This window comes from Papaver somniferum, chromosome 5 (genome assembly GCF_003573695.1).
Source record: "Papaver somniferum cultivar HN1 chromosome 5, ASM357369v1, whole genome shotgun sequence".
NCBI lineage: Eukaryota > Viridiplantae > Streptophyta > Magnoliopsida > Ranunculales > Papaveraceae > Papaver > Papaver somniferum.
Genome location: NC_039362.1, coordinates 49,037,917 through 49,063,825, shown reverse-complemented (window position 1 = coordinate 49,063,825; position 25,909 = coordinate 49,037,917). Strand labels below are relative to the sequence as shown.

Below are 25,909 nucleotides of genomic sequence, written 5' to 3'. Positions count from 1 at the left end.
TTACTTTGTTTTCCGCATTATAATTGTTATTATAATTAAGTAAATTACATACGTACGTTAACTCCATAACACTTGATATTGATCTTATAGAGTTTCGGTTTAATACCGTACCCATTATCAAGTGAAAACTTCGTTGTCGTATCATCTCGATCTTGAACTCATAGTCAATCACACAAGTGACCTTGTTGTTGTATTATCTCGATCTCATTTCCACTTCGTGTGACCGAAGTTGTTGTATTGTTTCGACTCTGTCCATAGACGATCACACTTGGTAAATGATTTATAGGTTGATAAATAAAAGATTGCGGTGTATTTGAGTACCCTCGTCTTTTCAATTGGTATCATTGCAGGCAAACACGAAAAGATCTGACAATATGTGTTTGGTGTGATCCAACCTATGAGAATGAATTCGAATTCACATGAATCGATTTTAGTTAACGTACCGCCAAGGTTTGACGGAACTAACTATCTGTGGTAGAAATCTTCTATGAAATCTTTTCTTCAAACACGCGACTTTAATACTTGGTTATTAGTCTTCGATGGTTATAATCATCCGAAAATGGAAGGATCAGAAACTGAGTTTCAAAAGTTAGTTGATTATACAAGTGAGTAAAATGCTTTTACAAAGCAGAATTCAGATGGTTTGAATGCTATTATACATGTTGTAAGCCGAGATCTGCAATATCATGTATCCACATGCCAAACTTCAAAGGACGCTTGGGATAATCTTCAGATCGTATTCGAAGGTAACACATCAGAAAAGGAAGCTAGACTTCAAATCCTCACTTCTGATTGGGAAAACCTTCGTATGGATGATAAGATACTTTTGAAGAGTTTCATGTCAAACTCTTTGAGATAGTTAATGCATCTTTCTCTCTTTGAAAGATTATTTCTGAAAGGGATATAATATGCAAGATTCTCAGATCGTTGCCATATAGATACAAATCTAATAAACATGCAATCATGGAATAAAATGATCTTTCAACTCTCTCTCGGAGCACACTTGTTGGAAAGTTAAAGATCTTTGATCATGAATCTCAATCTATTCAAGATAAAAGAATTGCTTTTAAAGCTGAAATTTTTCCAAAAGCTCTTAACAGTTCCCCCAGTATGTGAACTGGCATGCATATTGTCTTATATTCATATTTACAATAGTTCTATATCTCTCTATATATGAAACATTTCCGAATAACATCAATGACACATATCACTGTTTCGAGATATTTCAAATGATTAAATCTTGAATCACAATTTAGGCCATGAGCAATAAATTGTTCATAACCAAATTCATCAAGTATCAACAAATGTTCTTAAGCTTAGAATATTTCGAGAACGATATTCAAGATAAACTTGACTCGAAATTTCTATTATGCATGTACTGTCTAATTTAGTCACGCGACAATGTCTCATAGATAGAAAGGTGAAAACTTGAGCGTTAGGTGGTTCAGTCTTCACTTACCTTTGCGGAAGAAGTTCTCTAGAGCTCCTGTTGATCTTCGCCTTCAAAGGATAGAACACAGTGATATCCGAGTCTCAATTACACACTTCTATCCTAATCTGAGACTTGACTAAATGTAGATTAGAAATCAAGATATAGTTTTGACAACTAAATTTGACAACAAGCTTGAGATAACAACACTTGTGAGTTTGACCGAGCAATGCTTTAACAAAAAGACGGCAGTGAAGAATTTTATTTGAAAAAGAAATATCAGAGTTAAATGCACAAGGGAAGTTGGAAGTCTAGAGACAAGATGTGCTCCAACTCCCTCTTGAATAACACGTATTCTGTAAAAAAGGGAACCAGTTATTTTTCCATTTGAATCATGGCGTTGCAAATAATTTTTGAGTCTCTTCAAAAGTACCACAACATCATCAGACATTTCACCCAAAGTGGTGAAAGCTAGAACACCTAATCCATAACCATGGGCCACACATTTATCTATAAATACTTTGTGCGCTTGCGAGAGATTGCCCTTGAAATGGCTTGACCAGGTATGAAGGTGCTAACACCACCACCCTTGAAAGGTGAAATACTAATAATGTAAAAACACACGTCCTGTCCATTCTCCCAGTTATATACAAGGATATCGACGGGTTTTAGATTGTTGGCAGTGTCAGATAGAAAGACTAGACATGCCTCTTTATGTGCCGCAACGCCTTCTTTGTAACAAATGTCTACAAAAATATCATGGAAAAGATCATGCCGGAATTTTATCTCCACGTATTTCGCACAGTGCAACGCGTGATCACAGTAGATATCCATGTTTCTGTCGCAGCTGGGACAGGTGTTATATTCACCAAACAAAGGTATACCGAGTCTGTAGCACAGTATCGATCTGAACTGTCTAGGACCAACATTGGATAACCCAGAGATATGTACAACAAATAAGTAGTGTTGATCATGTTTGGTCATATTGCATTGTCATAAAATAACATCCCTCGCTGACATAATGAATTTTTCCGGTATCTCCTTCATTACGACATCGAAGTATTGTACTGCCAAAGACTTCATGGGTTGAGGGGGCAGTGTCGTTGATTTTTAAAGTGAAAGAAAATAAGTCGCATACCTGTATGTAGGTTTGTAGAGATTGTTCAAGAGCAGTGTTGTTAGCCGGGACTACTGAGTTACACAACATGGTACTCTTTAAAGACTTTGTCTGGATCTGTGATGCAAGGAAACAATAATTGATGGTGTCATACATGGTGTAGATCCCCAATCCACCATTATTTATTGGCAAAGAAGCGATATGTTGCTGCAGTGGACCAAAACCAGCCCCATCACCTATAATGAGTTGCTTTAGGTATTGAAACAACTGATTATTGTAGTGGGGTTTAGCCTGTTGAAGTGTTAGAGAATTGGTTGTATGTATTGTGAAGTATAATATATAAAATAGTTTGGAATTGAAGATTACAATCTCTAAATAACAAAATATTGGAAATGAAAAATTGATGGTACATAAATTTAAGGATAATTTTTGTCATTTATAATAAAAAATAAGGATAGAAAACGGAAATAAAATATCAAATTAGAGTGGGGCCGCAACTTATGTTTTTGGAGATTTTAAAAGCTCCTCCTCCCAGCTTTTAAATTTGGAAGTACATTGCATAAAAAATACTTTGCAGAAACTTTACCAAACATTAATATGAAAACATATCAAGAATGTAAAACAAAGCTTGGACAACTTAGCCTAGATAAAGAGCGGTCATGATGCATTCTGGGGAAAGTTAAATCCATGGGTTGTGGTTTGCTCTAATTAAAATTAATCATTATGAGTGTTTTATTAATTAGTGTCTCATTAATCTCTCATAATGAATAATTTATTAATTTTACATCATTAAATGTCCTCTTAATTAATCTAATAAATATATGTTTTTACATTAATATACAATTATAGTAAATATTATATCAATAGAAATTAATGGTTAGTAGTGGAAGAAGTAGTGGCTGGTAGAAGCGGTGGTGGTGGAGGCGATAATATCAGTGGTGATGGAAAAAATAATGCCGATGGGTGGTTTTATGGTGGTGATGTTGGTGAATAGTCGTGGATATTATTAGTTCTGTATATTTACAACACATGCAACATTGTATTGTGAAAGATGTACATCATGATTGAAAAAAAACATATATCAGATTTTGAGGATGAGACCGTACCATTTAGAAAAAAACATGACCATAACCGCCGGATCAACTAAAAGGTACCCTGCTACCTTTAGTACCCGGATCTATAAATTATGGTTCTAACCGTTAAAACAAAATTGATTGCAATCAACAAAGTATATAACAAGAAAAAATATAATGGAATAAATTAATTAACGACCTAAGTTTTCATCATTACATGTCCTCTTAATTAATCTATAAATATGTATTTTTACATTAATAAATAATTTTAATAAAAATTAAATCCATATAAATTAGTGGTTAATAATGGAAGAAGTAGTGCCTGTTAGAAGCGGTGGTGGTGGAGGCGATAATATCAGTGGTGGTGGAAAAAATAATGCCGATGGGTGGTTTTATGGTGGTGATGTTAGTGAATAGTCGTGGACATTATTAGTTCAATATATTTACAACACATGCAACATTGTATCGTGAAAGATGTAGTTGGTCATCACGATTGAAAAAACCATATACCATATTTTGAGGATGAGACCATACCATTTAGGAAAAAATGATCATAACCGCTGGATCAATTAAACGGTACCCTGTTACCTTTAGTACCCGCTTGTATAATCATGGTAAAAATTAATCATTATGAGTGTTTTATTAATTAGTGTCTCATTAATCTCTCATAATGAATAATTTATTAAGTTTTCATCATTAAATGTCCTCTTAATTAATCTAATGAATATGTATTTTTACATTAATAAATAATTTTAATAAAAATTATATCAATAGAAATTAGTGGTTAGTAGTGGAAGAAGTAGTGGCTGTTAGAAGCGGTGGTGGTGGAGGCGATAATATCAGGGTTGGTGGAAAAAATAATGTCGATGGGTGATTTTATGGTGGTGACGTTGGTGAATAATCATGGTCATTATTATTTATGTATTTTCAAGGATCTAAATAGATCTGAGCAGTAATAGTCTCACACCCTAAATTTCATCATGCCTGATTTGCCGGCATATTTGCACTTATTAATGCTTCGTTTGATGAATTTGTTCCTCTCTTTTGCTATGTTATGGGATTCTCCTTTAATTTCGATGTTGGCTTATGATACAAAAATAGGTTTGAAAGTCCATATTCATGACAGATATGTTGACTTCTTCGTCGATTCGCTGCTTCCTCTTCATGATTAGCGCTTCTTTCTAAATTAAGACCATTTCGATAAGGTAACCTTGATGCTGGATTGTTTTCCATTCATATTCATTTTGTCTCCGAATTGATGTGCGTTTCTTGAGTTTCTATGTGACCTTTACCATGATTCAATACCTACACAACTAAACCCCTTTCAGTTCAAAACCTTTTCCATTAGTGGTGCTGATTTGTTGTATCTTTTATATCCTTAATTGTTATATCCTGATAAATCTTTGATTATGAGACCGTATCAGCTAAATCTGATGCTTCTCAGCCCTAATCCCAACTCATAAACATAAATACATTTTTTGCTAAGTTATAAGATTGCATCATTCATCCTCGAAGTCTCTGTGTTTGCTTATACTTATGTTTTTCTGCTTGTGCACCATATGCTCTTCTGGGATGGTGGTGTTTATTCTTTATCCTAATCCTCCTTGTTGTTCCTTGAGTTTGAATTCTGAAAGGCGTACAAATTTGTGGAAGTGCCTTTGTTAGAAAGTTCAGTTTTATTTTCTTCTCATTCAGGTTTAGACTTTGTGTTATATAGTCTGTTTTCTTCGCCGCGAATCTTGATCTATATTTGGAGAGACTTTCAAGATGGAGTTAAGGGCAACATGGCAAAGTTTTGGTGAGCCGTGCTTGATTCACTGATCACCATTTGCTACTCCTTCCAAGTATCTTATGCTACAACTTTGGTCCATACAGACAATTGAAAGGAAAGTTGATTTAGTTGGGATTACATGGACCATACCATATCTTCTTCTTCATCATGTTTGACTAGGACTAGCAAGGAAGATTTACGAGAGCTATGTGGAATTTTGCATGATATTGTTAATGACTGCTCCTAAAGCATACTTCAACCTCAACAACAGTTTTCATTCTCTAGGCCTTCGTCTGGTTTTTCATTATGCTTAGGGGACGAAGCAATATTACTGAATAACATGTTCGTCAACAAAAACCACAAAAACCACAACAAAACTATCAACAACACACTCAACAGCAGCAACAACATCATCTTTAGATCCCATGGATTCAAAAATATACAACAGAGGAAGCTTAATCAATGTGCTTTTGGGCCGGCAGACGGGTCTCCATTTGTATTTACTTGTAGCCTGTATTCTCAGTACTTTAAATTCATAGTAGTCTGCTTTCATTTTGTTAATGTAATCTAATTGAGTCTGTAATTCACGTTGCTTTTTTTTTTTTTACAATCTTGAGTATGTTTTTAGTATTAATAGTGGTAACCTCTGTCTTCTCTAGTAATCATCATCTGATGGATCAAGACGAAAAAGAAGAAGAGACACAGTTAATGTTCGGGCAGCACACCTCAGCACATGGACGCAATTGCCTGACTAGCACCTTGAATCAACTGCATCGAACACCCTTACCATCAATTAAGTTCTTACAGACTCAGCTCCTGTCTATCAAAAATACTGCTTTTATTGTGGAAAGCATTGAACGAAAGCCTTACGTCCTTCGAATCTAACACCTCCCTTCGATGCAACTCTGATTCGAAGGCTGCTGGTCACGATCTGCTACACAGTTTTGCTACTTCAGATTCATGGCATTCCTTTCCAATTGTTACTGATTAATATTTGGGTACCCTCGTGTAATAGCCCTTTAAGTATTATAAGTGTAGAAACTACCATATGGTCCCAGAAATAATATAATAGAGTTAGTCAATTGTCTGTTTAGTCCTTTTTTAAATATATATTGTTGTTTGGTCCTAGAAATTATTGTTTGGTCCTAGGATCGATAATACCCACGCGAGATGACGTCATGGATGATGTAATTGTCTTTTGGTAGTGGCAGACATACCCTTTTAGGACCATATATGTACTCAATTATTAAGAGAGAAGGAAATCATTTTCAAATTTGTTTTTTTCTCTCCTCTTTTTTCAAATCTCTCTCTCTCTCTTTTCTTTCTTTCTTTTCTTGCTTCTGAAGATGATGAAGACGATAATGATGAAGACGACGACGATGTTGATGATGATGATGACAACCATGATGAAAATAATTCTTCTTCTTCCGTTTTTTCTAGGTTTTTGACGATGAAGATGATGATGAACGATGAAGATTTTTTGTGTTCTTCGTCTCTGCTACTGCTGTTGTTGTTGAAGATGATGAAGAAGAATCAACTCTATTTTTAGATCTTTTTATTAGGTATTCATTCGAAAAAATGAACTCTGATTTTTGTTGTGTGTTCATGTTAAAGAATGAACTCTGTTTTAGATCTTGAATTATTAGGTGTTCACTCGAAAGAACGAACTCTGTTTTTTATGAATTTTTGTTGTGTATTCATATTAAAGAAAAGTTATCGAAATTAATGTTAAAATAGTAGGGAAGGCTATTTTTGTACATTATATATTTTCAAATAATTATGCACCAAACAGGAAACGCCTTTTTGTGCTAGACCAAATAGTTTTGGGACCACATAAGAGCAAGTCTTATGGTGGAATCCATCATATTCCAAGTGTGGAAAAACCATGGAATGTCAAGTCTAGTGGCTTCCAAATTTGTGTTTTCCATGAAAAATCCAAGCAGTGTTCCATGGTTTCGTGTAATCGTCCGTGTAATCCATGGTAGTGCTAATCAGATTAGCGTAAAACGCTATTCAGAATAGCACACTAGAAGATGGAAAGCGCTAATCAGAATAGCGTTCAACGCTAATCAGAATAGCACAAAGCGCTATTCAGAATAACGCTTTTTTTTTATCCGTAGATTTGAAACGAGCCATCAAAAATCTAACGGCTGAGAAAAAAACGATAATCTTAATAGCGTTTTGTGTTATTCCGAATAGCATTTTCTAGCGCTATTATGATTAGTGCTCAACACTATTATGATTAGCATTTTTGTTGTTCCACCACTACACTTGCGCTTCCATCTACAATTCCAAATGGTGAGGTGGCGTGGAAGATGGAAGAATCCAGATGTGTCTTTCCTCCTCCTCCTCGCACGTACCAGAAAAACACGCACAGTACTTTCAGAGAAGAGTCTACTTGATTTCTTCTCTCAAAACCTCCGTTAATCCCATCGTACCTCCTCCATCACTTAAAAAAAAAATGGATTTTGTTTCTCATTCTCTCCTCTAAAAAACCCATGTCTTATTTACCTCTATCTCCATCTATCGATTAACATACACAACTTTCATCCCAGCAATGTATTTATCCGAAAAACAAAGATCGGATTTTTACAAAGGCGAAGCTCGTGATATCATGATGGAAGTCACGGTCACTAGTCAACAGCAGCAGCAGCAGCAACATCAAATGTTAATAGGTGGTGGTGGTGATAATCAGAGTAGTGGTGGTTCAGATCACGAATTAAAAATCCCTAAAAAAAGAGCTGAAACATGGATACAAGAAGAAATCCGAAGCTTAATTAGTTTTCGACGTGAAGTTGATGGTTTTTTTAACACATCAAAATCGAATAAACACTTATGGGAACAGATTTCCTCGAAGATGAGAGAAAAAGGGTTTGATAGATCACCTACCATGTGTACTGATAAATGGAGGAATTTGTTGAAAGAATTTAAGAAAACTAAACATCAAGATAGAGGTTGTTCGAGTACCACAAAGATGTCCTATTATAATGAATTACTTGAGTTATTAGAAGAGAGGAAGAAGAATGCACCTTATAAAAGTCCTACTCAACCTTCACTTGCCAAAGTTGATTCGTATATCCAGTTCTCCGACAAAGGTATAAGCTACTTCGATCTTTCTTGGTTATGTTTTGGGGCGGGGCAGTCCTAATGTACAACGCGTCTATTCTAACTATGTAGTTTTGGGGGAGTCTAAAATATGCAGACCCAGGTGTTGTGCTGCCCTCTTAGTGTGTAATGTGTATATTCTGCCAGGCTTGAATGTTGAGTTTTCAGAATAGATCATTGGACCCTCTGTTTCCCTTAATTCATGTTCATGCTAGTAACAACTTGGCCTGGGCTCTGTCAGTATGGTGCATGGGGATCACTTGACCCCCGAGGGCGTAGCTGGTTAAAAGCGATGGTAGTGTCTTCTAACTTGTGTGAATGGTTTTATTTTTCTATATGAAATTGCAGTGTTGGTTTTGCTGGTTATTTGAAGTGCTTCAAACTTTCTTATATTTTTAGATTTGTGAGTATCTATATGTGTTGCTGTATAGAATCACAGTTCTGACAAACTCTTTATAAGTGTATGCTGGGGGTCGGGTGTTAGCTTGGTAGAGTGGGTGCAGTGTTGATAATTAATAAGCCAATAACATACTAGTGTATAGTGTGTGTGTTTTGAGCTTTTAAATGAGGTGGTTTATAAATAAGATACTTGGATCTGCAGTGTCCTTGGATTTCATCAACTTTGTCTGGTTGGATAATTTTCACTTGTGAATTGTTTTGAGCCGATTTTGGGCGGAGTTGTCATGGGGGAAAACGTGTCATTTGATTGCTAAGGTGGAATGTGGAGAGCTTAGATTTGATATATGATAGTGTATTGTTGGTGAGTGTAGTCATAGTGTCTGACAAGTTCTTAAGATATGGACTAGAAGTAGACAAGAGTGATGTTTATCTTTTACAGCCTTGCCGAAGGTCCCAACTACAACATGTAAAAGTAATAAGTAACTTACTAGAGGAAATGCAATCAAAGCTAAAAGGTAGTAAGAACAGTTTAAAAATTTAAAAGTATTTTCAAATGTGACGAAACTCAACTTGTTGCAACTAGGCATTAATCTTCCAAATTCCAAATTCTAAACCGCTAAGTTGAACCGCTGTTTCATTGATTATTATAGTATCGTCATATCTAAATCCAGTTGCATTCATGTGTTTCCACACTTCATAATTTGTATATGACGTGAATCTATGCTGCCTACTACTAGAGTACTAGCACATGGTATATGTAGTAATTTGTAGCAAGTTAAAGAGGAAATTTAATCAAAACAAGAAAGTAATAGAATTGTGTTGAACTACGTGTGTTTATAATGAAAAGTACCTCAACTGATAGGTGCTATGTTCATTGCATTTGATTTGAATGCTAAGTGCTGAATTTATCAACTCGAGACCCTTGTAGGATGCAATTTATTTAAAAGTTTGTATAATATACCTTCACATTAAAACATAAATGATCATGTTCGAGGAACCCATGCATTGGCAAAGTAACTTGACAGATATATCAAGTTTTCAGTAAACGGATACTGATAGATGTTATCTTTGTCTAGTTTGCCGTAGATTCCACTTCTATTGAAGTCGTAATTGTTGGTCTGCTATTTCATCGGGTTCTTTAGTATGTACATGTCTAAATTGCGATCGTGTATTCACATACTTCGTATAGTCTGTGCATGGGTGCAAATTTATAATGCCCATCTGTGGAGCCGGATCTGCTGTTGGTAACTGCTGAGAAAAAGCTCGACATTAATGTCAATCAACTGTTAGTAATTTTGTTTTGGTCAGTATGTATCAATTTTAACAGCTGCTTTACTGTTTCTGCATAGGTCTTGAGGAGAACAGTATTCCGTTTGGATCTGTGGAAGGTATTGTTGGTACTTTCAGCAAAAATAGCAAAATAAAGTTCCGATAAATAATCCTCAAGTGTATTTGTCACCTAGTAGTAATTTAATGTTTATTGTACTAGCTTCATATTTACCGGTCCAACTCACAATTTTTAATGATACTAGAAAGATATGTTGTTATCTACCCTTTTTTTATTGATATTGACCTAATCATATCATGCATGTCTACAGCTAGTGGTAGATCGAATCTCAATCTGGAAAGACGATTGGATCATGATGGACACCCTCTTGCCATCACCGCAACTGACGGAGTTGCAGGCAATGGGGGTCCTCCATGGAATTGGAGAGTGAACCCTGAAAATGGTAAGTAATAACAATCAAGTTCCATGACTTCCAATTGCTGGTGTTGCATTTGTCAGGCCTCAAGTAGTCCATATTCTCTTGTAAGGCTGATCCTTTTTACCCTCGAAATTTATCTCAAGTTGTTGCGACTTGCAAGCACCATGTAGCAATATATACCCATATCTGGAAAATGAGTATTGCGGCTGTGGCCACGGATTGATATAAAATAGGAAAGATGAGCCTTGTTGCTCTTATCATTTGACAGAACATGTTCCTGATGACTTAGTGGTGCTGAAGACTGAAAGTCCGTGTTCATATCGGCTATTTGTCACCCTTCTTTTTGGTCTCTCTTCAAGGAATTTGCTTTGCTTCTACAGTAGCATTTGTTGTTTCTCTTTGCTGATTTTTCTTTGGTTTTTCAAAGACCGCTAGCTATCTCTTCTCCAGTTTTTACTTTACTATAAAGCTATTTTCCGGATCAGAAAACGAACATTGAAATCCACTCTGGCATCATGCTTCTTTCTGCTTCTGTTTTTGTCAGGTGGAGAGAGCAACTCATATGGTGGGAGGGTTATATCTGTAAAATGTGGCGAGTTTACTAGAAAAATTGGTATAGATGGTACAGCAGATGCAATCAAGGAAGCAATTAAATCAGCTTTTAGATTAAGAACAAAACGTGCGTTTTGGTTAGAGGATGAAGATGAGGTTGTTCGGAGCCTTGATAGGGATATGCCTTTGGGGACATATGCTCTCCACCTTGATGAAGGTAACCACAAATCACATTTCTTAATGATAGAGGGTAGAGAATTGAGAATATCAAATTTTAATCTTAATTTTTTGTCAGGATTGACTATAAAGATCTGTATCTATGATGATAGAGGGTAGAAAATTGAGAATATCAAATTTTATTCTTAATTTTTTGTCAGGATTGACTATAAAGATCTGTATCTATGATGATACTGATCGCCTGCCAATGCCATCTCGCTGTGAAGAAAAAACTCTGTACACCGAAGATGACTTCCGTGATTTCCTTTCCCGTCGTGGTTGGGCTGGTCTTAGAGAGTTGAGTGGCTTCAGAAGTGTGGATACGTTTCACGATCTCAGACCTGGAGTAGTGTACCAAGGTGTGCGACTGCTAGGTGAGTAGGTACGTCATACTTAAATTCTGAGTTATCTGCAGTGGGGGAACCATCATCCTGTTTTCCTGCTAGCATGCATTTCGAAGTACCTCAGTAGTGGATTCACCTCATATATGTATAAATAAGGAAAATCATTTTCCTGTGTTGTCATTGTATGGTATCAATGCCTCTTGATTCTGTAAATAATCCAATTTCTGTTAAATGTGAATACTGACTAAACATTTTTATTTCACTGTCTTTTCTAGTCTATTGTTTTTTTTAATGTTCAAAGGTTAATTGAGTTGTTGATTTGATCGTGGGTATGGACTCTCAGTTTCAGAAGTGAATGATGTGTTCCACAATAATGTTCCCTTCTTTTTATTCATTCATTGTTGGTTCAGTTTTACCCTCTCTAGTTTGTTCGCATTTTATAAACGTGTTATCCCTTGTCTAAAGTTGATTCGACATACATGCATGCATGGGTAATGGATTTTTAATTTATGATATGGGTTTAAGGTCTTCTTAAAGTTGGACAGTAGATAGAATTAGCAAAAAGTTTTGGAGGCCAAGTTCTTGGTGTTCAAGAGTCGGAGAGAGTTTGTGGGGTTGGCCAAGGGGCTGCTTTGACTAAGATTTCAACCTCAACTCCTCCTGTACGAGGAGGTAAGAACAAAGAATGTGTCAACATTCAATGTTGGGTATGATCCATAGAGAAGAAAACAAGTGCTTTCCTCATATCTTTGTTTGTGTAGCTCTGGTTTTGCCGAGTCTAACTTTGACACAGGTAAGACTAAAATCCTATGGGGTAGATTGAGCAGCGAGATTAGCAGTTAAGTGTTGCAATTTAAAAACAAAAAGTGTGGCCTAAAAGTTAACACTAGTTCTCTCTCGTAGCATGTGCTCGCAGGTGAAGTAGCAGCGAGACTGGAGCGCTGAATGGTTTAGCGCCACAAAAATCACCTTGAATGGTTCAGCGCTCACAAAATTCACAAAAATCCCACGGATCACAGAACTGACAAAATTTGATCTGACAGTTGAAATTGGTTGCGCTGAACCAAACAACGCTGGACAGTGGTCCCAGATGACGTGGACTGCTAATCTAGGTGTTAGATTAGCAGGGACGGGTCTAGCAAGGGGTTAAATGAGGCTATAGCCCGTCCCTGATTTTGGGGTAAAAAAAATTTAGTATGGAAACTTAGGTTAAATTTTATGTTTAGCCCACATTAGTTGTAGTTAGCTAATCGTATGTGGTTTTTAGTCCATACTATGAGGTGATCAAAATTTAAGGCATGTTTAAAGTAAATAATCTTCTTCCACTCGATACATTTCTTCTCCTATTTTCTTCTGTATAAAAATATATTTTGATAATCACTTTGTTTTTGCTGTGATTTGTATTCGTTTTAACTTTTATTTCCCCAGCTATCTAGTATTTTATGGGTGGATCACTATTTGGCCACTAATTATGTGATGTGCTCCAAAAATCCGTCCCTATCCAAAGGATAATTCTGGATCCGTCCCTGTAGATTAGCACTCTCATAGGACTTAGGAGGTTGGCCTAACTGACGTGGCTAATCTAGCTGCTAGATTAGCACCCATAGGACTAAGCCTAAGAAGGAAGCAATGGGAATGAAGACATAGCTTAGCAGTTAGTTGCTCTTGTGCTGCATACACGCATCTCTCATCTCATCTGAAGTAGTTGTAATAGTATGTGAGTTATGTTCTTCTTTTACTTAACAGCAGTTTATGGATAATACTATTTATAATTCTTAGGTACTGATTGCATTACTTTATATAAAGAAAAAACATTTTTCATCCGTTTATATTTTTTTTTCTTCCCCTGTTATAATTGTGACCTGACCTGACCTTTAACTTTAGAGCCAACTGTTCTCCAAGGGAACGTGACTGAGATTCATACCCGAATTTTATACCATTATAGCTCAGCATAACGACAATTACTGTCTGCGCACATCCTTCATATTCCCGTTCTTTTCTTGTTTGTGTGTTGGAATAGGTTCTCTATGTATGTGGTGATTGTAATTTTGTTCAGCTTGTACTGAGGTTCTGGTCTACCGAAAATGTAAATGCACGTCTCGGTCAATTTTCATTCTTCTGAATCAAAATTGTAGCTGGTGGATCAAATTTTGGCTTAGGTACCCTAGACGTCTTCTCCCATCCCCACGTGGATCAGTTGGTGGACGATCGACTGTAACCCACTAAAACATACTGTCTTCTTTCATGTACCTTTGTTGTGTTCATTTAAGGAGGACTTGGAAAGCTCCAGAATTTTCACCAGTACTGAAAGACTTGAATGATTCAAAAAGCAGGGCTCGGACAATGATTCAAGCAATGAAGTCTATTACCAAAAAGAAGGTAATAAAATTACTAAAATACATATGAGACTTACAAAAAGAAGAAAGGCAAGAATCAAGATGAGGGACATACAACAAAAAGAAAAAAACACAGGTAGTGGTATTCATGGAGATATTCCAAGAAAGAGCACCTGAAAGTTTTGCTCATTAACTATATTATGTTTGTCTTTGTTGTATAGTTTTACCAGATAGTGGTATTCATTAACTATATTGCTTTGCGATATTAAGGCTTTTCATGAATCATGTCAACTTATGTCCAATATATCTTTTTACCAGGCCACAGATGTGTAATTTAGGCTTAGCTGCTTACAGAATGATGTGGTATGTAGTTTCAGAATACTACCAGTACATTTTCGCGGAAAATAAGAATTTGATATCTGTTTTCGCAACTTGTTCGATTGCTCTATTCATGAGCACTTCATATGAATAAGAACAAGACGTGTATTTGAAAAATCACTAACATACGTGTGGTCAAGGACACTAAGTGAGGGTTTCCTTTTCCATATAAAATTGAAGTTACTTGAATGGCATTCATGAGCAAAGAAGTAGCTAATTTGGTCTCTAAGTCCACACCATGCATTAATTTAAGTTGTAGAGGCACATGCTTCACAGTTCATTCTTATATTTTAATCACACTTTCTAAACCAACTTTTATCTTATTGCTGTTGTTGCTGTTACTGCAGGAATTATGTTTTCTTAATACTATATATCTGAAAATTTCTTTAAACCCCAAACTTCTATAGTTCCCCAGATATCATTCTTTGGTTCCCTTGGTGTACTGTCCTTTGTGGGCAAAGTTGGTTTTAAGTTGTAAATGGAGATATTTTTGGGTGTTGTTAGTGTGATAGGATTCTCACTGTTACTAACATGGATAGCAGCAGAGTTTTGGAAAGAAAAGAAGTTAGATGAACAAGATGGATCTGTGGAACAGAAAAGCTCAAGTTCTACGAATTTTGTCGTTATTTCTAATAATTTGATCTCTATTTCATACTTGTGTTCATGTTCTTATGAAATTTGGAAGCTCAAATCTGGTTCCGTTGGGTCGGTTTTATGGGCAATTACTTGGATAGTAGTAACAGCTTTTGTTCTTTTTTCGCGGTACAGAATTGCCAATGACAAAAGGAAGTGGCCTGTAGTGCTCATTTTCTGGTGGACATATTCAGCATTTTTTATTACACTCTCCATCTCTATTCACTTCCTGACTTATTTAAAATCTCTCAAGTTTCTGAAACCCTTCCAGGCAGCAAATGTTGCAGAATTTTCCACCTTCCCGTTCAGTTTATTCCTGTGTTTCAATTCTCTATATTTCAGTTATAACAAGATACCACAAGAAATAGAGCAGCCGCTACTAGATGAAAAAGATGAAGATGTTAATAGTTATACTAATGCTGGAATTTGGAGCCAACTTACGTTCCGCTGGTTAAATCCAATATTCAACAAGGCCCAGACTTGCAAACTTGAACTACACCATATTCCTTCGGTTCCTGAATCGGAGAATATTGAGAGCTCTTTTTCCTTGCTTGAAGAATCCATTTTCAATCACAAAAGTGGAGAATTTTCAATGTCTACAGCATTATCTCACGCCATATGGAGACCCTTAGCGGCAAATGCCGTATTTGCAGGTATGACCAGTAGTTCATCACTTTATAATTTGTATCCATTTTATGGTAACTCAATGTTTTTATCTGCTTTGAGCTTTTAAGTCGGACACTAATGCATAATTTACTATACTAGGTGTGAACACCATTGCTTCTTATATGGGCCCCTTACTTATAACACATTTCGTCAACTTCTTGTCGGGGGACCACGTTGATTCAAGCCGTCACTATGGTCTTATTCTTCCTCCTAGCAAAGGCATTAGAGTCTCTATCACAGAGGCAATTGTATTTTGGTTCTAACCGGATTGGAATTCGTGTCCGCGCAGCTCTAACGGTCTTAATATACAAGAAATGTCTTCAAAACTATGGTCTGAATGATGGAAACATTGTAAATCTCATCAATGTGGATATCGAGAGAATTGGAGACTTCTTATGGTATGTTCATGGAATTTGGTTACTTCCAGTGCAGGTCTCTCTAGCTTTGGGTATCTTGTTCAAAAATCTTGGTGGAGCTCCTTCCGTAGCAGCCTTTTTAGTCACTACTGCGGTGATGGTCAGCAACAGTCCGTTAGCCAATTTGCAACAACTGCTCCGTTCTAAAATCATGGAAGCTAAAGACTCGAGAATAAAAGCTACAACGGAGACACTGAAGAGTATGCGAGTTTTGAAGCTACATTCATGGGACACCACCTTCTTGAAGAATATCATCAGCCTCAGAGAAATAAAGAAAAGTTGTTTAAAGGGATACTTGTATGTATGTGCAGTTGTCGCATTTCTCTTTTGGACTTCACCTACGTTGGTTTCGCTCACAACTTTCGGAGTCTGCATTGCAGTTAAAACACCACTAACATCTGCCACAGTTCTCTCGGCTTTAGCAATTTTTTTCAGCTTTAGTAAAAACTGAAAAGAAAAAAAAATGTTTTAGGAGCCTTTTCCTTATAAAGAGTTTTTTTTTTTTCATTTTATGTTTTTTTCAGTTTTTACGGAAAAATGAATTTGTGTGAGAAATAAAAACAAGTGTGTGATCATCCTTGATTTTTTTAAAAGTGTTTCTGAGCAAGAATGAAGTGTAAAAGTTTCACATCCTCTCATCGTGCAAGAATGATTGTGTAAGAGATTGAATTCGGCTGTTTTATCCTGGGGACGACGCGACATTGAAGAAGTGCTTGCACAATCTTGGGCAGAGCCGCGAAACGTCTTAAAGAAAGCGACCTAGTCTGCGACTCAGCCATACTAATTGTTTCGTGTTTGATTTTTATTTTTTGCGCAGGCATAATTCAGCAATTGTTCCAACAATTTTAAGACGTCCTATTCTGCCACGAAAATCAAAATGAAAACGATTGCTGAAACGCGATAAGTATCTTTGTTTTATAAAATTATAACCGGAATTTTTTTTATTTAGCGATTAAACATGATGCTTGAGATTTTAGGTAACCTGGTACCTAAAGTTAACTTTATGTGTAATCTTGATGGACTAGGAATGTAATATGGATAATATTTTTTATATCATGAATATCTAATGTAGAAAAATAATATTGATGTGAAACGAATATTTATTACATGTTGTAGAGTTTTATTTTTATCTCCTACAAAAAAAGTGAATTAGGTCTTGAAATTTTAACCGGGTGTATTAGATATCATGAGGATTATCCACGTAAAATTTCAGAATTTTTGGAATCTAAAAAGTATCTTTTAAAGTATTTTAGAAAACTGAACGACGTATCTGAAAAAATCCTGACGGGCATAAATTTAATCCTGATTGAATATGTTTTTTCAAATGTTTTTGTGGATAATTTGAATTCATATAACGTGAAACATTTTTGAAAATTTCCATTTGAAGTTTTAGTTTCAGAGATGTGGTGATAACAAAATCGTTATGTATGTATGTCTAAATATTTGAAGTGATACTTGAGTTTAGAGAATACATATGTAACAAATTACATAAAAAATCATGTTTTGATTTTATACTTCATACTCTTGTTTTGGTAATGAAAAAGAATATCATTGATAGCAATCAAACTAATGCACCCCATATGTTTGATAATATGCTTAATAGAAAGTTATAAGTATATGTATGATGTTATACGACTATATAACTTTGAATCTGTGTTTGAAAATTAAGAGAAACTTGGAGTACTATATTATTTGATTTTCGAGTAATTATGTAAGTACATACCTTACTTATTTTTTTTGTTTTAAATGTTTACATGTACATGATTGTGACAGGTGAAAATTCACTTACTTGAGCAAGTTTTTATTTTCCAATGAAATAAAAATTACGGGAGACTAATCGATGTGAGGAGCAATGAGGTTGCTGATTTCTTTGTTGGTGCGCAAAGAATGGACAATGGTTTATAACCAATTGAGCTTTAAAAGCAATTGAGGTATGTTTGATGAACTATTTGTAGTTATTGTAGTGATCAAATAATGGTATTCTAAATTGAATAAATTGATTTTTCAATCTTAGATTAAATTTAGGGAAACAAGATATTGAGAATTATTGTATATGACAATAAACATGTGACTCATGTAAGTTTGGAACTTATGAGATGGAATCTTATACGAACCAAAAACCGAAATAATTAGAAACCTAGTCAAAACAAATGTGAATATCAACTCTCACCAAGAAATGAACAAACTATTGTTTATGAATTTATTTGCTATTCTTGCACAGCATTGTAATGATATCAAATGTTATTAACAACGCTTTTCAAGCTTAGTTAATGTGAACTATGAATACAGTGAGAGGTTGATATAGATTGGTGTTTTACACCATATTTTTTTTGATAGGCTATGATTCGAAAGTTGAACCAAATCGTTTTGAAAGAAAGTGGCGTTGAGATATACTCACATCACTAGGATTTTCGGTATTGGTATAGCCTAAAAGTTTACTTTGGGTAGAACAATCATGTTAAAGATGTATCTAGTTTCCAAGATGTTCATCTTGTTAATAACAAGATGTTCATATCTTGTCATAAACAAGAGTGAGATAAGAAATTTGTTGAATTTGATCATTGCACTACTACACATGATATGTTATGGATAAAATGTTTGAGCATAATATTGCAATTTTATCATAACATAAATTGAATTTTGAGTATCTGAAATATGAGATTTTGTCATGCTTTTTAAGAAATCAGTGAGTTAGTGATGAATATGAGCATGTTATATTTTCTTATAAACTTGGTAAATTTTTGAATAACATGTATGTAATCTTACCTAACTCATAAAAGCATGTACCCTTTCAAATCTAATGCGAGTTGTATAAGTTTGAAATGAAATAAAATGTTGGAGAATTTTATAAAAACATGTGTGATGCTTTGAATGACTTGTATTGATATCAAATATGATACTTTGAGTAGTTAACTAGGTGAGGTTGTCTTCACTAAAATTGTTTGAATTTTTACCCGCTATCTTGTGTAAAACGCTTTGGATTTAAATCATTGGTTCATTAGCTTTTCACAATTTTTGGAGTCTTTTGATATTGTTTCGAAATTCTTGTTTGAGTCAAAAAATAGTGGGGGGGTTCCATAACCTATGTTTTACAAACTTTGATTTGAATTAGAGGAACTAGAAAAATGAAGGCGACGAATAATTCACTAAGAATGAACCTAGAAAAGCATATTTAGTGAGACTAAATTTTAGTCTTGAATATTTTGTTGCTTATAATTTGAAAGATAACTTCTCATAGAAAGTAACTTTGTTCTTTAAAAATTAAATCTTTGGAAAAATAAATTTGTGAACATATCATCTTTAGACAAGCAAACATAAAATTGTTGACACTTGCATTCAGTCTCTAAATTAACTTACATGCTTGTGTTGTTGATGTTGTTTCTACGATATATGATTTTTTATAGTCATAAGTAGAAATATATACTTTTTTGTAAGTCAAAGATGAGAATATATGTAAACCAAGCATGGAAAACTATGTAGCTTCTACCATAAAAAAAAAGCATATAAATTATATATTTATCATTTATATTCTGAAAACAACTTTAAAACAATTTAAAAGAGATAAATTGTTTGCTTGATTTATTCGGATGATTTCAGAATTGATGAAAGTGAAATGCACAATACTCTTTGTTTTGTATGCATAGGTGATTTGTTGAATTTTTATTCTAACTTATAGGATGAAAATGAAATTGAGAACATGCTTAGTTTACTATTTGACATGAAAGACTTGAATGAAGATGGTGTATGTTGTTAAAAATATTTTTTTTTTTCTTTGGATCTATTTCATTTCAATGAAAATAGAATTTTAAAAGAGATACAAATATATATAGTCTGACCGTAAACTAGTTTTCACTCATTTGGTTTAGTGCTAATGTTTTGAGATTGTGTGTGATTGCACAATACATGAGTATGGTAGCTCAGTATGTTTCTTTGCTACGTGATTGACTATATATAAGTATTTTTTGTAGTGGGGGTTTATTATATTCCCTCCGTAGTGGGGGTTTTATATTCAGATTTACCAATCCTAGTATGGAAGATTGTAAAATTTTGAGAAGGCTATGAGGTGTTTCAAACACACCTTACACCTAGAAATACACTATCTAAATGGTTACCGCAATCCTTTAAGGATACTGCGAAGCTGATTGGACATCCTTTCAGTTGATTCCTTTAAGGGATGGAGTGATTCGATCCTCTATAGTGGATAGAGGAAAACACATATTAATCCAATGTGGTAATACCGCGGCTATTGCAAGAATTGAGAACGTAATGACAACTACAAGAGTTGATGTTATGAGAATGGATTATACAGTGTCTGGAAAGAGCTTCCATTAGTCCTTTGACGAAAGGATTGATACGAAGATGTGAATACATCTTAGGGATGAGGTTGATGCCCATTGAGATTGAGTCATCTATGATGGATACCCAACCTAGAAATAGGTTCAAAGGGACTAGACGAAGTCATAAATGATATGGAGATGTGAGAATCATGCTTTTGAAGAATTCATCCCACGGCATGACATCCTGAAGCGAGAAAAAGGTTGAGTTTAATTTTAATTTTAAAATTTTAAACTCTTAATGATGTTTATATCTCTATTTAGAGTGGGGTACTTTCAGGAGTACTCTTGATAAACTCACCTATATGAATGTGAAAGTGTGGCCGCTTTCTACGAGAATATGGGCAGTTCCCTAGATCATTCATTAAAACTGGGATACAAGCACAGGGCCGTAATGTCCTGGCTTTAGACTTTACACTAGTATAGTCGTGTGTGTTAAGCAATCTTTTTATCTCCTAGAGTTCAAGACTTATGTTCACTCTATGGTCGGATTTTAAGAGAGCCTATTAACACTACGTAAAGGTTCAAGTCGCGAGACACCTTTGCTTATGCACAGCTCTGTACGTTCTTGCTCAACGTTTTGAAAAAATATAAGTGGGGGATTGTTGGGAATATATGTTTTAAAAACATTATTTAATTCTAATAAATTAGTGTCTCATTAAAATGGTTTTAATATGAAAATTATTCTTCATCTTTAAGAATAAATTTATTTTGAGTTAATGTCAAAAACCGTTTTTTTCTTGATTGAGTTAATGATGTTACTTAAGATCTTAATAATGGTTTCCACAAAAGAAAATTACTTTTGCATTAATTTTGACCGTTATATATTTGTGGTTTTAATGGTGTTAATTCCACCATAATAACATTTTCATATAGCACTTAAATGTTTTGAAACTCTTAGTATAAATCAGAATTTTGGTTGAAAAAAAAATGTTTTAGGAGCCTTTTTCTTTTTCTTTTTTTCATTTTATGTTTATTCAGTTTTTACAGAAAAATGAATCTGTGTGAGAAAGAAAAACAAGTGTGTGATCATCCTTGATTTTTCTAAAAGTGTTTCTGAGCAAGAATGAAGTGTAAAAGTTTCACATCCTCTTATCGTGGAGTGATTGTGTAAGAGATTGAATTCGGTTGTTTTATCCTGGGGACGACGCGACATTGAAGAAGTGCTTGCACAATCTTGGGCAAAGCCGCGAAACGTCTTAAAGAAAGCGACCTAGTCCGCGACTCAGCCATACTAATTGTTTCGTGTTTGATTTTTATTTTTTGCGCAGGCATAATTCAGCAATTGTTCCAACAGCAACTTTTAGAATTCTACGAGAACCGATATATAATCTCTCTGAGCTCATTTCCATGATTACTCAAACAAAGGTATCGATAGACCGAATTAAAAAGTTCATTGCAGACAATGATCAAAAGAAGATGCTACCAAATTACGCTCCAGAAGTACCCGATATTGCTATACAGATCGAAACAGGTGAGTATACATGGGAAACTATAAATCCGCACTTAAAATTGCCAAGTATCAGAATTACCAAGAGGTTGGAAATCAAGAGAGGTGATAAGGTGGCCATATGTGGGTCTGTTGGATCAGGGAAATCCAGCATACTTTGTAGTATACTTGGTGAGATTCCAAGGATTTCGGGATCGAGAATTAAGATTTACGGCTCAAAGGCTTATGTTCCGCAAAGTGCCTGGATTCAGACAGGTACAGTTCAAGATAATGTGTTATTTGGTAAACAAATGGACAAAGTTTTCTATAAGGATGTCTCGGGTGGATGTGCTTTAGATAAGGATATTAAAATGTGGGATAACGGGGATTTAACTGTTATTGGCGAGAGAGGAATGAATTTGAGTGGAGGACAGAAGCAGAGAATTCAGCTTGCACGAGCCATATATAGCGACTCTGATGTTTGTTTGCTAGATGACCCCTTTAGTGCCGTGGACGCACACACAGGAGCACATCTATTCAAGGTACATCGTTTACAGTTTATCTCTATGATTTTGATTTCAATGTTGGGCATCAAATTTAGTTTATTCAAATGTGTAGGAATGCATAACACGACTCTTGCAACAAAGCACGGTAATTTATGTTACTCATCAGTTGGAGTTCTTAAATGCTTCTGATCTTGTTCTGGTTAGTACTCAACATTGTATGCCATACTTTTATTAGGACTGCAGCCAAGTTAAAATTTCAGCGGACGCTAAAATGGATGAATATCTAACTGCTCTTACACTGACCTTTTCTTGACATCTCTTACGTGCAACTCAAAATATCAGGTGATGGAAGGTGGAAAAGTTGTTCAGTGTGGGAAGTACGAAGATTTGTTAGCTGACCCTAATGGTGAATTAGTTAGACAAATGACAGCACATAGGAAATCATTAAGCAAATTGATGGCACCACGAGACTGTAATATTGAAGTGCATAAACCTCATAAGATGGATGAAACTGAGGTGACAGAACAAAAATGTGACATTTCCAACAACTGCGGAAAACTTATTGATGCAGAAGAAACAGAAACCGGCAGAGTGAAATGGCGGGTGTACTCGAGCTTTCTGACATCAGCGTATAAAGGAGCTCTTATACCAGTCATACTTCTCTGTCAAGTTCTTTTCCAGGGATTACAGATGGGTAGCAATTACTGGATAGCATGGGCAACCGAAACGGAAGAGAGAGTAAGCAAAGAGAAGCTGGTAGGAGTGTTTGCTTTGTTATCTGGGGGGAGTTCCATATTCATCTTAGGAAGAGCCTATTTGCTTGCAACAGTTTCAATTGAAAAAGCACAGAGACTCTTCCTTCAAATGATTAACTCCGTTTTTAGAGCACCAATTTCATTCCTTGATTCAACTCCTTCGAGTCAGATACTCAACAGGGTTAGCTATCAAAGCTCTTAAACTAAGTATTCATTCAGGTTCTAATTATGTTTTTGCACATAATTGGCCTTCTGCTTAACTTATTTTTTTCTAGTCTTCCACAGATCAGAGCTCGGTGGACACGGACATTCCATATAGGCTGGCCGGATTGGCATTTGCACTTATTCAACTCATGAGCATTATTATCCTTATGTCTCAGGTTGCTTGGCAGGTCATCCTTCTCTTTGTTGTTGCTGTCGCCATCTCCATCTGGTATCAGGTAAGCAACTTTTTTTGTTTTTGTTTTGAATCTAGCCTTTCTAGATTATATGCCTCAATTCTAATTCTTTTGAACATTTGTGCAGGCATACTATATCTCCACGGCCAGAGAACTTGCAAGGATTGTTGGGGTATGGAAGTCTCCTATCCTCCATCATTTCTCTGAGTCTATTGCAGGAGCAGCGCCTATCCGCTGCTTCAATCCAGAAGATAGGTTTCTGGCAACAAATATTAGCTTGATAGATAATTATTGTCGGCTCGCTTTCCACAACTGTGCGATTATGGAATGGCTTTGCGTCCGCATCAACTTTCTTTTCAATATGGTATTCTTCCTTGTTCTGGTTATCTTGGTGAACCTACCAAAGGACGCAATTTCCCCAAGCAAGTTTCTCTCTACAAATTATTGCTGGAGAAAATGTAACAACAATCGTAATAATTGAGAAGAAAATACTTAGCTCAAACCGACGCTTGACTGATGATGTTGGAGATGCACAGGTAATGGTAGCAGGAACTAGTAGAGGCACGTATGAGATACGCTGACCTAAAGGCAATATCGCCTGCTACTCCTCTGAGATGCTATAGCAGTTGGCGAGTCACCTCCAGGATACAACTACTGATAGTATCTCTCAATGTAGCATACAAAGAAGGTACTTTAAGAACTTGGCAGAGATTTATGAAGAAGTTGAAATAGTTACAGAGAAAATAAAACAGTAGCAGAGAAGAATAAGAGAGGAAGAAGCTACTTCTCCTCTGTTGTGTTTAATGAGCTGAAAACTACTCTCTTATATAGTGTTTTGTGAGGTTACAAAACAAGAGGAAAAAGCCATGCAAGAAACCATGCGTATGACAGAAATACTGGTAATGTTTGTTTAAAAACACTGCAAGACCAAATCAGAGAGTTATTTTTGCCAGACATAGATCAGAGTGTTGCTTTTGCAGAAATCAGCTTTGTCAGAAAGCAACTTTTCCAGAAAACAGCTTTGTCAGGAAACAACTTTTACTTTAGGCAGGAAAACAACTTTGTTAGAATTACTTTAAGCAGGAAACAAACAGCTTTGTCAGATTAGCAGGAGAAGATTTTTGTTATGACCAAAAAATCTGAGTGAGATACACGTTTGAAAATTTCAGCAAAAAAATAAGTCTGTGAACCCACACCCGAACCCGACCCGAACGGACGGACAGCGGCGTGCGTGCTTCGGAGCGAAGCACTGCGCGTACGGGAAAGACAACCTTTCCCTAGTCTAGGTCTTTTCCCTCACACAAAAGTGTGTTGACCCAAAGGGACATGCCCTTTAGCCAATTCTATGGTATTTAAGTTTAAAATTCTTTAGATTTTAGTCTATGTGGGACTAATGTTTTAACTATTCACATGAAAAAACAATTGGTGGGCAATAGGTCTAGGGATCAAATCATAGTCCATGCTTATTCGGTTTTAAAACAAAAACCCATTTTTTCCAACAATCCCCCACATGAATGATAAAACATGTCGACAAAAAATACGAGAAAACAGAATACATCAAAAATAGGCTAAGGGTCCCAGAGATTGAACCTTAACTTAGTGAGAGGTTACCGGAACTGCTTGTTGAAACGGTGAACACAGTGTCTTGAACGGCCAATGGTGGCTCTCTAAAAGAGTCACAAACTGATACCTGCAAGTGCACAGGGTCTGTTGTAGTGAGTGTGCAAGGTAGGGTCGAACCACAGAGACTAGGGTGTATAGTTGAAGTTTTTAAGCTAGTTATCTAAATTAACAAGGCAGTAACTAAAGCAATGAGGTAACAGTGACAGAGAACAAAGAAAGTGAAATTCAGTGGCAGTGAATAAGAAACATTGAAACAAAGATAAACAAACCAAGGTTGTGAGCCAAGGGCAGTGATAAAGAAACAAAGGCAGGTCCTCCAGCTATGTTCTTGTCCCTTGTTAGTTATCAGTCAGCTTCTAGGCTTTCTGAATAACTAGATGACAGTTGCGGTTCAAAGCCGGCTGTTCATCTAAGGGTTGGTCTAGAAAGGAGGCTAAAGGCACTAAGATAATTCTAAACCTTGTAGTAATTGGGGCTCTCACACTGCAACTACTCGCAGAGAATCTTGCTTAGTGTTTTAACAACCTAAAAGGATGTTCAATCCTAGACAATTCAAGCACAACAAGATCAAAGCATGGATAGGATAAAAACAATTGAAATGTACAACATCATTTAAAGTAAAAACTAACCCTTGAGGCACTGGATATTCCAGTCCTCTTGGGTGAAGCACTGGCTAGTCCAGGCATATCTCTACAACAACACCCACAAGTCCTATTTATACCC

General features: G+C 35.7%; 1 protein-coding gene and 1 pseudogene across 2 annotated transcripts; both read left to right on the top strand.

Annotated features, from left to right (window-relative positions):
• The first annotated feature begins 7,797 nt into the window (after positions 1 to 7,797).
• On the top strand, positions 7,798 to 12,032 carry LOC113281545 (trihelix transcription factor GT-1-like). 2 transcript variants are annotated; one of them, XM_026530325.1, is made up of 5 exons: positions 7,798 to 8,485; positions 10,244 to 10,282; positions 10,493 to 10,624; positions 11,145 to 11,369; positions 11,448 to 11,548. In XM_026530325.1, exons 1-5 carry the CDS (start codon positions 7,948 to 7,950, stop codon positions 11,486 to 11,488), a joined length of 975 nt encoding a protein of 324 aa, XP_026386110.1. In that variant the 5' UTR covers positions 7,798 to 7,947; the 3' UTR covers positions 11,489 to 11,548. The 2 variants fall into 2 exon arrangements, with proteins under 2 accessions (XP_026386110.1, XP_026386109.1); XM_026530324.1 differs by having other exon boundaries at positions 7,800 to 8,485; positions 11,530 to 12,032.
• Positions 12,033 to 14,694: 2,662 nt separating this feature from the next.
• LOC113279028 lies at positions 14,695 to 24,457 on the top strand (annotated as a pseudogene).
• The last annotated feature ends 1,452 nt before the right edge of the window (positions 24,458 to 25,909 follow it).

What these genes read in the sequence shown, in the direction of transcription:
- LOC113281545 (XM_026530324.1), top strand. Translation starts at nt 7,948, where the DNA reads ATGTATTTATCCGAAAAACAAAGATCGGATTTTTACAAAGGCGAAGCT. An exon ending in TCCGTTTGGATCTGTGGAAG is followed by an intron (nt 10,283 to 10,492) that starts GTATTGTTGGTA and finishes GCATGTCTACAG; the next exon opens with CTAGTGGTAGATCGAATCTC. An exon ending in GAGAGTGAACCCTGAAAATG is followed by an intron (nt 10,625 to 11,144) that starts GTAAGTAATAAC and finishes TGTTTTTGTCAG; the next exon opens with GTGGAGAGAGCAACTCATAT.